Raw genomic sequence first — 14,698 nt, 5'->3', positions numbered from 1 at the left:
AAGAAAGAAATTAGACCTGCCTAAGAATCCTTTCCTTCATTTTTAAATGATAATCCCAGTGATTAAGATCAGTTCACTGAGCTTGTAGCTGCACCTGGAGGAAAGGAATTCAGTCACATGTGTGAATTCTCTAGCGATCACCAGTGTGAAATGAAAGGAATCGCAGTTTTGAAAGGATGCGAGTGAGCTTAAATTGAAGGCTTTGTTACTGATTACATTTGAACAAGGAATCAGCAGGACTCGGTGCATATTTCTAAGCCATAAAATTATTGCAAGGTAGGTTTAGAAACAAAGTAGAAAACTTCTGTCATCTAACTCTTGCATAAATGTAATAGTTTTGAAATGGACTAATAAAGGACAAATTTTTTTGTCCCAGTTTAGCAGAAAAAGATCTCCTAACGCTCTTCATCCAAACCATTTCTGTAGTAGCTTTCATTGAAATTGTTATCTATTTTTTGTTGTTATAATTCCTATTTTTCTTAAACAAAGGACACCTTTATGTAGATAAAGTTTAGTGAATGGATTTGTTTGCTGCTGAACTTTTAGCTTTTATAGATTTTTGGGGGGAGTGAAGGGAGGTATGAACAAACTGTTAATTAGAATTACCTCAAGCATACTTGCAGTTAAAAAAGACTGTTTTTTTCTTTTGATATTCCTGCTTCTTAGAATAGCAAAAATTCATGTGGGTTGGGTACACAATAAAACATGTAAATATTAACTAAGTGCTTTTGAGTGCCTGGTAAATGTTGAAGCTGTATTGTCTTCAAAGTATTTTCACTCTGTGGCAGGATCTTGAAAGAAATTTAGCACTATCTAATTCTTATGGGTGTGGAGTTGCAGTGAAGCTGTAATACTTCCCATGGGAAAGAGAATCAAAGTAGGCTTTTGTTTTTGTGTGTGTGTCCAAGTTATGGCACTCAGATCTTTCTTATAGGTCAACTGCAGCCCTATTATATTCATCTGTTACCTGAAAATTTAGGGCAGCAAAGTAAATAAAAGTACCTTCATCTGTTATCTTTGCTGATTCCTTTGATTCCAGGAATATTCAAGACCGATCTTTCCTTAAAGTTTACAATAAAGATCCTGCGCATGCATTTAATCACGCTTCCAGAGCTGTAAATGGAGACATAAGGGTAAGTACTAGTTACATTTTTACTCCTCTTTCCTCCAGTTCTGAAGTTAAATGTTTAGGTTCATATCTGTAATGTAAACACACTAGTTCATAAAGTCTGGGGTATATATGCAACACATATGCAGTAGAGGAATTGATAATGCTCACTGTAATCTGTTTATTAACTGTTTTGTTTTTTCCAAATACTTGCCCTGAGCATTAACTCTTATATTCTTGTTTACTAACATTAAAGCATGTGAATCAAAGCCTAATCCTTAATTACTTATTTAAGGACACAGGCTGTGTTAAGAGATTATACAGCTTCTTATTTCATGTTTCTAAATCCTTTTCAACGGGGCAGGGGGAAGTACAGCATGATGTTATTTCACTCTAGCAACAGTGCAGAATGGACCGCAGCTTGCAGTAGCTGAGCAGCTGCAGCTAGCTGGAAGTCCATTGAAACACTTCGTAAATGGCCATTTCAGGCAAGAAATACTGATAAACACCTCTCACAGTGTAAATGGTTTTATCTTTTTCTAAAATTTTCTACCTGTATCAAACACACAAATACATTAGTCTTTGCTCAAGTGGGTGTTTTGTACTGAAACTATAGAAGTTCAGTATAACTATAGTTATACTGAAACTTCACTAAAGTGAAGGCTTTTGACAGGTGTTCCCTTTGTCGTTGTCACTCTTCTATCTTTGGTGGGGCTATAATCCCAGGGAAGCAGGGGGTGCAGCCTGATTTTAGGCAGGCAGGAAAAGTGGCTGTGCGGCACCTCTCCCGGTACGGTGGGCTGTGGTGGTGATGAGGTTGCGCAGCCTCTCCGCTGCCCACCCATCCCAAGAGGCTCCCCGCAGACAGTATAGTTGGTCTAACCTGGCGGAGCCGGAAAGGAATGCTGCTCTGTGGTTTTTTTTGTGCACGCTCCAAGGCTGATTCAACCATGCTGAGAGAGCCTGTGAAGTGATTTGCTTAAGTCTGCATTTGCTTTTTGGTCCCATTATCAATTCTGTGCATGTCACGCTGCTTTATTACTAATATTTCATGTAAGTACTTCTGCCATTTCAACAGTTTAGGGCATCATTATTTTAGTACAATTGCAGTGGCTTATTTACAGGCACTATTCTCAACCATCCCTCGTTTAGGTACTTCAGTTATAAAATGATCCTTTTGATAGGTCAGAAATCAAATTACTTATGCACACTACTGCACACTCAACAAGAGAGGGCAAATAGAAGTGCTTCAAAAGGCTGATGCGAGTGTTTTTACTGTCTTTCTTTAAGGTCCTGAAATTCTTCAATTCTAGCTACATTCCTGTAGCAGTTACTAAGTATATCTCCTTTCAATTATATTCAAAGGCTTGACATGCTACCACTGCACATTGTGATATTAACTCCCACAATAATGTTACTTTGGCTTTATAAAGTTAGACCTGGGCTGTTCTTGTTCCATGTGCAGTGGATGCTGACTCTACCTACTGTGGCTCTGTGTGCTCTGGACATGCTTTTACGTAGAGTTAGCTAATGTGCCCCTGTGCTCAGAAGAAAAGATTTCTTCATTGGCCGTGTTCCGGGTATTTGCTAACTAATGAAGTTGTTTTGAACATAGGTGTTGCTTCTATGTAAAAGCTGTAATGATTTGTCTTACTTGTGTTAAAATGCTGTGTTGTACAAGGGATCTGCTGACTTACACTTCCTGATTATGGCTGAATTGTCTTCATTTGGCCAGAACTCAACCATTAGGGTACCAAGGTGACATCCCCTGCAGAAGTGGCAGTGTCACGGGAAAATGTTGAACTCTGCTTCACTGAAGTACCAAAAAAGACCATTTCCAAATTTCTGCACATCCAACAAAACAGTTATTTTCTCACTTGGTCCATCCTGCTTTGGTAAATTTTAGTCTTTCTAGCCTGGGAGGTGATGTCAGACCAGAATATTCATGTAGGCACTATGGAGAAACATGCAGAAAGTCTTCCCTTTAATCTTTCAAAAATTCTGCACTTAAAAGTTATGAAACAAGTGATTTCTTGTGTACCAGAAATAATTCAAACTGTTTTTCTAAGGATCTCTGTCTTCTGATTGGGTTGTATAGTAATGCTGAGATCATAACTGAGGTTGAGTAAAAAAAATCCCCAAAAATAGAGGGCTGTAGTAAAATTCTGACCCTCTGGAGTTTAAAAAGCCGAGCACACACTACAGCTCTTCCTGAATTCAGCAGATGTACTACAGGATATTCTAGCAAATCTCCAATGTTGACAACATTTATAGGAAGGTAAGATATTAGTGATCTTTAGTTAAACTGGCGTTGGACTAGGTGATCAAGTATTCTGTGAAATCTGGTTGAAGTTGGCCTATAGATTCACAACTTACTAGGTTGGAGAAGAGACCCATCTGTGGGTAGTGTAATTACCTATGACTCTTTCCTCAGGAAAACAGCTGAAAAAGAGTATAAAAGAATAAAATGAGAACTATTATCTTATATACTAGTATTGCATGGTACCAAAAGACGGGACTGTGCGAAACACTTTGCTTCCCATCCTTCCTTTCTTATGTATGCATCTTTGTTTGGGTAAACTGATTTTCTTCCATTTCACATGATGCTATTATTGAGCGCTAAATTCACTACAATATAGTAACTGTTGTAACCGCTGTGCACAGCACCAGGATAAACTGTTTCAAAAAACCTGCAGATAAGCAGCTTATTGTCAGATCAATTTAAAGAATGGTATTTAGTATATCAAGACTTAGCAGTTGTAAGTACATTTTTGCATGGTGATATTGAATGTTGTATCAGCTGCCATGTGTGAGTTAAACTCTTTTTGAGGTTTGGCGTTTACAGATTTTTCTACTATTTGCCTTCTTGTCCCTTTGGAAGTTTTATCCCTGGGTTTGATGTTGTTCAGGCTTCTATTCATGTGATTTATAATCGTTTCCATGTAACAGACCCAAAATAATCTCAAAAAATAATGTTAGCTGCCAGCTTGGACACCTGTTTTAACTGCTAAACAGATGTGAGACCTGTATAAGAATTGGCAGTAACACTTGAAGTATTAAGTATTATCCATATGGGCAAGAAGACTCAGAATGTGTGAGAGGAATGTGGGATCTGTGCATTCAGATGTCCTGTCTAACTGCTCTGCTTTCATGTCCCCTAAGTATGATTCTTTGCCTTCTTTCAGTTTCATGCTTTCTCTGAATGGATTGTGAGCATGAAAAAGCTTTTTCTTGGGGTGTAAATAAGTTCTAAAGAAAAGTTTCTCTTGAAACACTTCTGAGTGCCTTCTCTGCTTACTGATACTGTCCCTTGGCCGCTTATGTCTTGAAGCACATGGTTTGCTTGACAAGTGTGCCATTTTGAAGGCTGTCCAAGCAAGAGGTAGCCGCATAGTGCTGTCTCACTAAATATTTAAGTTTGTGTTTTTCCTTTTTTATTATTCCTTTCCCAAAATGGACACTGAAAATCTGTAGCAGATGTTTTCTTTGGAAAAATGTATCTTCATATTGCTGTATTTTTTTTCCTTACTCCTTTGCTGGAGTCTATAGCGTCTTAAATGGAGTCCTAGCTCTTTCTGACTCTCTGTGCTATGAAACTTTCTTTTAACATCCAACGTAATGTTGTCTCATGCCCAAAAGTTGAAGTTTAGGGATCTTTTTATTTTATCAGACGCGTTTTGAATTCCAGCCTAAATGGATGTATACCACTCTTCTAGTCTTCTTACCAGCTGAATTAACATTTTGTGATTTGCATAAATTCAAAGAGGAAAAGACTTAGTAAAGCTAAGCGCAAGGTCAAGGTTGCTGCTTTTCTCACATCAAGGGGTGTTGTATGGATACAGTGTATAGGTGACATGAAAGAACAGACTGCAGGTTTTTGTGTATTGTTGAATTCATTGAAATGCTTTGGATGTGGCACATCCCTCTTCCATCTCTGTTGCTGCGAACCCATGGTGCTTTGATAATGACTTGAAGCTTTGGGAAGCAGCAGTGTTTCCCCTGCTCTCTGTGCATAGTGCATCTTCTGTCCTAATTCTGTGCATCTCTTTTTGGAGTATCTAAGAGGGGAAGAATAGCTAAATTACAATCAGGCCCTTCTGTCACTGCAACTTGTCTACATTTCTGGTGGCATACTTGGATACTAATAATGTTGGTTTATTTTGGGCTTCATCTGTCTGCCGGTTTGAGCATCAGGAGGAAATTTTTACTTCATAACAAACTAGTGGCTGTTTTACTTAACAATCTTTCTCTTACAACTTCCTGTCAGAAAGTCTGAGAGTTAAACTTTGTTGTAAAATGTTATAGACCCACCATGTTTTTCCTGAATTGCCTAACTTGAACAAGACCTTATCAGGTCATTGCTTTATCCCATACCTCAGCTGGATGGGTGAGGCCGGATTATTCAAAGAATGCTTGTTGTGGCTGTTGTTGTATTGAGTACACTTTGAGGTATTTCTTTCTAGAGACTGCTTCTCCAAGAAAGTGCAATTACAGCAAGTTCAGTCGAGCTGAGTCATGTAGGTGGGAACACCTGGAAACTCCACTTTTCTGGGAGTTTAATGGCAAAAAGATGATGATGTTGCAGGTACTGATGGGCAGTTTGGGCTGCCAAAAAGACAAGGGATCTATTGCCTCAAATGAGTTGTTCAGCAAAAGAATACAGATATTTGCTGAGTAAATTTGTGCCTTGACTAGACTTTACTACTGAAATTGTGTAACAGTGGCTTTTCATTTTTCTCCTGGAAGTGTCTGGGTGCGAAGATGTGAACATTTCAGCTCTGCGATACATTATGTATTGACGCAATTTGTGAACTTAAAACAAACAAACAAAAACAAAAACCTACCAAAATTCCTCAGACAACCTCCTGAGAACTTACAGCATAGAAGGAGCCTGAAATTTAGTGCTGGTTTACAGGACTGATATAGAGATAATAAATGTAGGCTCATCATTCTATGGTCTTAAGATACATGTAAACACACATTCAACTTCTTTGAGATGCTCAACCATATTTCATTGGATTGTTTGTGATCTTAATATCAATAAATGTGAAAGGAAAACCGCAAATGCTGTCAAAATTACATTTGTTCCTTACATACTATGGCTAAAAAGAAACCACACACAGAAAGCCTGGAACTTAATGGAGGTATTTGGAGCAAAAGTATTCATTGCAAAAGAACTCAAATTATAAAGTGAGTGAATGCATTTAGTACTAGGATGCTTATAGGACAGTATGTATAAAAGTTGCCATGTGTGCGCTTTACTGAGCTCCTTACTATAAAACATCTTTTTTCCCCTTTGGAGAAGGGGGGAAAAAAAAGAAAAAAGAAAAGAAAAGCAAGCAAACACTAATATGTCTATTATCTGATAGAGACCTTCCAAAGGATACAAATCTCATCTTTCCTGCTGTTTTGCTGTCTGCTTTTTTAATGCTCTTTTTGTCATTGAGAGGTTATGACAACATGAGCCATATTGTATTTATAAACATCACGTGTTTCCTTGATATGACTTGCAGTGTCTGCCAAACAGAACACATGGAAGAAACATTTCTCATTAGCTCAGCATTGGTTTTGGTTATACTGATTTCCGGGACAGGAAAAATGCCTTCCTTACTCAGATATAACTTTCATACAGTAGAAGGCAAGCCTCTGAGTATCCACGAAACTGCTTGAACAGAGACGCTGCAGCTTTTCTAGCCCGCATATTTTATCTGAGGGGAAAAAAGGAAAAAGTGGTTTATTTGAAAGAGAAAATGTAATGGCCTGTATTGCTGAAACTAATTCAGTACTAAAGTACCTGCCAAAGTCTTCTAGAAAAGGAACTCACCACAAGATGTAAGGTAAGATGATGTTTGTAAATAATGAAAGATAAGTATTTTTTCTTTCTTTCTTTCTTTCTTTTTAAACCAAATGTTATTTTCAGATTGACAGGGAATTTAAATCAGAAATCTGGAAGCTGTTTCTTCTTCCTTAAGCCTCATAAGAAAATAAATTTGTAATTACTCTTTAAATTACAAAACTCTGGTTTTTGGTTTAGTATCTAGTTTCAGACCTACCTATTAAATATAAACAGTTATTTTCCAACTTACCATTTTGTTTAAATCTCAGTAAGATTTAAACAAAATATATAGAAGAAGCTCTGATGTTTCAGATTTTTTTAATTGATTTTACCACTTTGCTTTAAATGGATTGTCAGTAGTTGCCAATTATTTATGCAACTGCAGAGAAGCAGACACTGAGAAGTAGCTGCATCAAATCAGACTGTGATGAGAGCTTGTAAATGTACCTGTTCTTTCATTCATATGTCCTTTGATATGCAATACTGAATGCTGTATAAAATCTAAGTTATTAAGAAAAGATAGAATTTTACAGAAAAGTTCTTTTTTATTATTCTAACTGTGCATAAAACACTATAAATTTCAAATATTATCTGGCAAAAAGTCAGTCTGTATAAAGATACAGATCTTGCATTATATTTGGGTGGATACTGCACTATGGCTTTTTTTAATAGGCTAGTTATGCTTTGGTGGATTATATTTATTTCAGGCAAATATCACTTGCAAAGTATATAGCCTTAGAGATCCTTTTATTATACCAGTATTTGAAAATTGTAAAAGAATGTGTCTTTTAAAATACTGCAGATGGATTTTAAATTTGCATAGAACTTGCTGTTGAAAGAAAATATCATGTTCTTGATATTAAAATGCTCAAGAAACCTTGCCGCACCCACACAATAATCTTCTAGTTAGACTAAGAGTGTCACATAGCAGATATCACAAACAGTTACCTGGAAACTCCCCATGAGTTCTGTGTGTGGAAACAGATCATGCGACCATGAAACAGTTTTTTTAATGGAATTTTTAGAGGGAGAGTTCTTTGTTTCCCACTAATAGGCTGTACTCAAGCTAGCTTGGCTTTCATGTTGAGGTCTGCTTAGTGCTTGCCCTGGAGCTAATGAAGTTTCTCAATAACACCATATGATCTGTGTTGTGTGAAGGTCTCTTCAGCCCATCGTTGAATTGGAAGTCACATCTCTCACAGAAGTCTGAGGTTCTTGGGCAAAACTTTCACTGCCTTTACTGGGAACGTTTCCTGAATAAAAACATAAGGATTAGATTTGAGTCCACTTTTATTGTCTGCTATTTTCTGGTTTCAGTCTTCCTCCACCTCTTTTTTACAGAATATTTCCTTGTTCCAATTCTTTAGATGTTTTACTCTTTTTATCATTACCCTTGCTTTTAGTAGAACAATTTGCAATAATTTGGCTGTTCACTTAAAATGCTTTAAGTACTTGGCAGAGTCAGATGTTGCCAGAGCTCCCTAAACACGTTGACAGATGATAAAAATATTCATGGCTGTGACCTTCCTTTTCAGGAGCCAATCTTCCTTTGTGAACCAGGTAGCTTATCTGAATTACTGGAGTCCCATACATTCTGCTTTAGTTCTAAAGTCCAACCAAGTTTTATGACTTCCGGTTAGCTTTCTAGATCAACTTTTACTGGAAAAAGGGATTAAAAATGACTTACTGTGAGGTACTGTGATTCTTAATATCCATGCAAATTTAAAAGCAATGTTTCTTCTTAAAACCTTCCACTCACTAATTAGTCAGGACCTTAGCTTTCCCCCAAAATTTTTCACAAATCCAAAATATAATACTTCAGAGAATTTGAGTCATGACCATGCCTTCCACTTGGTCTTTACTTCAGTATACGATTAACTATCTGCCTCTAGATAAGCCTGATGAATGCTAGAGAGAATTAATTCTGTCACCATCTTCCTTTTGCCAAGGAAGAGAAGTAAACCAGCCCCTGGTATCTAGGAGAAGACAACCACATAGCTGAGTAAGCTGGTTATTCTCCATGTTGGATTGCACTTCTAACATGGACTTTAGAAAACTAATCAGACTTCTGAAAAAGTTAGCAGTAAAAATAGATTTCCACAACTATTCCTTCTGCAGAGAGTGCTGAATACAAAACTCAGCATAGAAATTTATTTTTTTCTGATTTGCTGTGTTCTTATAGTGGGAGGAACAACTGGTTACAGGTATACACATGCTTCTTAAGTCTCTTAAGTATCAGCTTTATTTTATAATATTTTGTGTTATTTACATCCTAACATATTTTCTATGTCTGTAATAGAAGTTGTGTTTTGACTCAGTTGTTTGGTAATGCCAGATGAGACTAAAGGTTATATTTTCCTTTATTTTTTTTAACTATATCAACTTGTTCAATTTTATTTGGCTTCAGCACAGTGGGAAGAGCTACAAATGTGGAACAAAAATAAAAGCTGAGTCGTTAGTACAGAAAGTCAGAAAGCCATACATCTATTCTGATTTATGAGTTCAGTTACTGAGAGTGTTTCCTTTTTTAAAGAGCAGAAATTTGATATACAGCATATTTAAACCAAATAAAAATGCTGATCTGTACTAGAAATGTACATGTTTGAAACTATTCCCTTTTTTGGAAAAAAAGAGATGACCTTACCAGTTCAGTGGTGCCCTGAGGAAGTGCTGAAATTGAGACTGGTCTGAAGGGTTTGGCTCCCTGCGCCGGTGGTGGCTGTCTGTTATGTGCATGATGTGCTTGAGCTCTTGAAGAGGAATGGGGGGCCGAGAGAGGAAAGGCCTACTGCACCTACGTGAATTAGGCAACTCCTGTTTATTTTCAAAAAAATTCTACCTAAAATGCAGCTGTAAAGAAGTAAAACAAGCAAGCAGTTTAAATCCAGCTTTAACTATGAGGGGTTAGAAAGCAAAAAGCAAAAAAAAAAAAAAAAAAAAAAAAAAAAAAAAAATCAATTAGTTTTTATGTGTTCAGTCCAAAGAGTCAAATAGCTTATGGGCTGGGTGGGCCATGCTACACTGATGAGATAAATGTGGATATTGGCAAACCGGTGATGTAATTATGTAAATCCAACCATTCTATAATTGAAATGTGTAATGTTTCAGTGTTTTTATATTTTTGTCGTTTGTGATAACACCCTGAAAAATCTTGGCTGAAATGCAAGAGGTTTCTTAGTGTACCCACCAAGCTACTCTGTCTGGAAAGTACGCTAAGAAAACAGGAAAATGAAGTATGAGAGATTTATTAACTTCTCTCTGCTTAATTGAATAATTTAAACATTATTTTTAACTCTGACATTCCATCTATTTGGGAGAAATGAAATATGCTCATAAATATGCAGAAATGAATGCCTGCCATGTTGGCTGATCTAGATGTTTGTCTTGCCAATCAGGAATGAAGTTGTGCAGACTGGTACCAAGGTGATAGTTTAAACAATGAAATATTGGTGGAGGAGTAAAATCCCCACACAGATGCACTGTGATTTCCATCAGTGTGATAATTGTGTTATGGGCCAGGCCAATGCAAAATGTGCTGCATCTCATCCATTGGTCAGTGTCCTCAGATCATTGTGCTCAACTTGCCTAAAGCATGGCTAGACTAGAAGTCCTTGTGGAACTGCTTGGGGCCAGGCTTGGCATGGCCTCATGCTCTCTTCCTCTCCAAGCAGAGCTTGCCTAGCGTGTTGCCAAAGCTCTTCATTTTGGCAGCTAATCAACAACTTGGCTAAACAGCATCGACAAGCTAAACAACTTGGGAGTGCAAACAAGTTCAGGAGAGATACAACCAGGTGAGCACCAGTGTAGAGTCTGCGCCTCTGGCCAGATCTAGGCTGGTACACGTCATAAGGTCAACCTATTTATTGTGAGAGGTTAAACGTAACCTTATTTTCCCTTTCCTTTTACGTTGGATTCTTGTTTCACATCTGAAAAAGGTGGTCTTGATCTAGGAATGGGAAGGGCCATTGAATGATACATCAAAACCTTTTGAGGTGCAAGTGTCCTTGGGGAAGCAGTCGTAGGTGTATGGGGTCAAGAGCTTGATAACACATTGGAATCAATATTGGAAAAAGTCTTGTGAGAAGTAAGCACATGTGTATGCATGCACACCTCAACAAGTATTGCTACCTGTCAGAGCGTAGTGGTGAATCAGACTAGAGTTTCTGGTGTCCCCCACTACTAGCCAAACATGTGCAAGGGGGAACATCCGCCTCAGCATGATCTATTGGCACTCAGTCTTGCTTCATGAAAAGTCCTAGTGATGTTCCACTGAGACCTCACCTGCAGAGAGCTCGTATTATCTGCAATATCTTAAGGAGATGAAGCTATTTTGAATCTTAACTACATCTTTAGTAGGAATGGCTGAACATACATAGTTCTAAGTTTCAAAAGCCATTTGTAGGTTTGAAGTGCGTCTCAAACATGGTTGCTTTGAATTAGAGTGGATTGCAAAAGCAAGCAATGGTTGTAGCTTCTTTGCCTACAGCTGCCTCTTGAGTCCAAAAGCGTTCACATGGTCACTCCAGCCAGCATTTACCTGGAGTGCTCTGCTCGCTTCTTTCATAAGAAACGCCATGTTTGGACCACCCCTGCCAAGAACAACAAAACATCAGAGTATTAACCCAAATCATACATGTTTGTGTTGGATATGTTTTCTACTTCTCTCTTCCTTCTCTTTCCCTCCCATGCCTGCCATGCTATGGCATTGTAAAAACAAGAATTAATGCAAAATCTTCTAGCCTTGAAGAAAAGTTGCATTAACTCACTACTTTTCACATTCTTGTTTTTCATTCTCACTGCATTTTTATTACTAATTTTTTGTTGAATTTTCCTTCCTACATGGATATGCTTCTATGTTGATCTGTTAACAAATAAATAATATTTATTACCAGCTTCAAACTAGAAACAATGTGATTCTTAACACCACCAAGCAGGAACCACAGGCCAAGTTGATTCCACGAAAAGGGTCATAGCAAAGCTCATTGTATGGGCTAGCAAGCAGCGGTTAGTATGAAACTGCCATTTTCCCTTCTAGTTAGAGTAGCTCAGTCCAAGTTACCAAAAAAAAGGAGGAGGGAGCAGTGAATAGTATGAAAAGCAGAACAGAGAGTGAGCTGAATGAAAAGATATATGGGCAGACTTTACAGTAGAGATTGAAGAGAAAAGGTCTAATCCTTCTAAGTTGAGGGTGGAAATTACCTTCCACTGCAGTCAGAGGAGAGAGATGGGGAGGTCCAGAGGGCAGTTTGCCTCACCTGCCTGAGGAGGGAATGTGTGGACTGTTGTGGGTGCCTGGCTGTCTTTTGATGGAGCTAACAGTAAGTGAGAAAAAGTCCTCCACACAGAGCAACCAGTAGTGTTATCTTAACTTTTGGGAGATGTTTAATGCATGTCTGTGATACAGACTTTGCTATAGCTAGGAACTTTAACTGTATTAAAATCAGTGCAGAAATAAGGGATGATCATGAGGTTTAAATAACAGAGTAGAGAGACAGGCTGCAGACCTGATGTAATAGTTCAGTTTTGCAGAACCTTCTTCATGTGACTCTGGTGAGAGTTGGCTCTAGTAAACTAGAAAAAACAAAAAAAAGTTTGAGATGCCTATAGAATTTCTAGCACCTCCAGGATTTGTCTGCTTGTACTTGCTTACCTTTAATTTTTTGAATCCCTAAAAATTTAAAATTCCCCATTGTGCTCAAAATCATCACCAAAGTTTAGGCCAAAAATTTTCTATTGCTGTGTATATATATGCATATCTATGTGTGTATGTGCATATACTATATACGTATATATGTGTGTGTATTAACTTATGTATATATAAGCAAATTAATATACCCGTTACAGTGAAGCATTGTTCTCTTGGAGCTCAGATGCTCATGTGTGTGCAGGTTCAAAGGCTTCTTGTACAGGTTGCTCAACGTTGCAAGAGCCATCTGTTCTACAAAGCAGTTGTCTTTGCCAGCAGTGAAGCTTTCAAACTGCATTTCCCCTTTATTGTGGTGTATTCCTGCTACGACTTACGGCTCTGTGTGTGTTTGGAGGGGCTTATTTGTATGTGTGTATGTTTGTTTTAAAAGAATTAGGAGTTTGGAATAACTGTAAGGGGATAGAACTTTATGGCATTTGTTTCTACCCCAATTTAGATCTATTTCACCAAGTGCCTTAGGAATCCGTAAACAGAGGTAAGAACAAATACGACGTATGTTTGGGAGAAGACAGTGTGGTCTCTACACAATCTCAAGTCACGGAGTCTCAGTCTCTGTGTCAGGCAGAGAGAATTGTACTGCTCCTGCCCTGTTTCCTTAGCTTCGCATCTCAAAGAAGGGTTCTTGCATGGGAAGGGCTGGAAATCTTCAGGGAAGGGCTGCAGAAATCCTTGCAGCTATAAATATGGGCAGTTGACTGGAGAGAAAGCTGAGACTAATCTGAAAGTGTTACTTGGAGTCATGCACAGCAGCATGAGGGCAGTGGCACCAGCATAACCTAGCTGGGTGCATGATCTGCTCCCTCATTTTCGCTGTAGGGAAACAGCTGAGACTGAGACCAGGGTTGGATATGACCACTTTTCTCCTCTTCTGCTGAACACCTGGAGGCAAAGCTAGGGGTCAGTCTTGCCCTTTTCATTGAGGGGGAAAAAAAAAGGGGGGGGGGGACGGGGGAATAACCTTTCTGAGAGGTTTCTGTTGAGCTTGCCCGAGCAGAAGACATGCAGGTAAGTGCTCCTGCTGCCTTGAGGAGTCTTGTGTGACAGAGATTGCAGCTCCAGGAGATCCTCTAAACAACTTCATGGGTCTTTGTCCCCCTAAACTATCTTTTTCCTGGATCAGAAATAGATGCTGGGTGGACTATTAGAAAATTGAGGTCAAATAAAAACCTTTTGGAGGGTGGGTGGCGGGGGGAATGGAGAAGGAGGAAATAATACCTCTCTTGGATTGTAGTTGAAAAAAACATCATCAACAAACTTCTTCCCATTTGGCCTCTGCTGGACTGCAATATCTTGTTGCACTTAAGCAAAACTCCCATAGACTCCATCGCAAGCTTTGCTCCAAAGCACGACCACGTCCTGAATTAGCAACAAGCCCTCCAGCCTGTAAGTGCTTCTCTGTTTTCTGGCAAGAAAACAGTTGTTTACAGTAGTACAAGGCATTAACTGCTTAATTATTTCCATCCATGAAAGTACTACTAAGGGAATAAGAACCAAAAGAAATGTTACAGGGAATAGAGAGGACTTTGATCAGCAGTCAAACAATAAGATATGTCCATGCCTTGTATGTATACCCCTCAGCAGACTTGAAAGCGTTCTTTATAAATGCATGTTTTCCTACCATTGTTTCTCTAACACTTTTCTACTGAAAAATGAAGGGAGAAAAGAGAAAATAAATCAATGTGATAATCAAAGGTCCAAGGGATTAATGATGTTAATAACATTGTAGAGGAAATTAGCGTGACTGGTGATTTAGCTCAGTGGTAACTCAGGCCTATGTTAACACAGACTTTAATGTAGATTTTAAAGCAATAGGCTAATCCAAACTTCTGAGCCTGACATTGGTGAAGCCTGAATGTTGCACCTCTTAGGGGTATGCTCAGTGTTATGTGGGAGTTAAACTGGAAAAGAACTCTCATTCTGTATCATACATTATAAACAAATATATGGCAATGAATTACATGGAAGATAATGCATAGCAAGATAGACAGGGCTTGAGGGCTCTGATAAAGTAACTGAAATGGAAAATGATGCTTGAATGGTTTGTGCA

The 14,698-nt window shown here is 38.3% G+C and overlaps 1 protein-coding gene across 13 annotated transcripts in view; it reads left to right on the top strand.

The window, feature by feature from the left end:
- KIAA1217 (KIAA1217 ortholog) overlaps positions 1-14,698 on the top strand; it is a 359,020-nt gene that overhangs the window by 271,647 nt on the left and 72,675 nt on the right. For 12 of the 13 annotated variants that reach the window (XM_062569021.1, XM_062569017.1, XM_062569025.1 and 9 more), the window contains one exon: positions 1,040-1,133. In XM_062569021.1, the coding sequence (XP_062425005.1) occupies positions 1,040-1,133 (94 nt within the window). Of the gene's footprint in view, positions 1-1,039; positions 1,134-6,855; positions 6,946-14,698 lie in introns of those variants that run through there. The other variant, XM_062569026.1, reaches the window with a different exon arrangement.

This window comes from Rhea pennata, chromosome 2, assembly GCF_028389875.1.
Source record: "Rhea pennata isolate bPtePen1 chromosome 2, bPtePen1.pri, whole genome shotgun sequence".
NCBI lineage: Eukaryota > Metazoa > Chordata > Aves > Rheiformes > Rheidae > Rhea > Rhea pennata.
The sequence above is the reverse complement of the archived record's forward strand: the minus strand, read 5'-3'. Positions and strand labels throughout refer to the sequence as shown.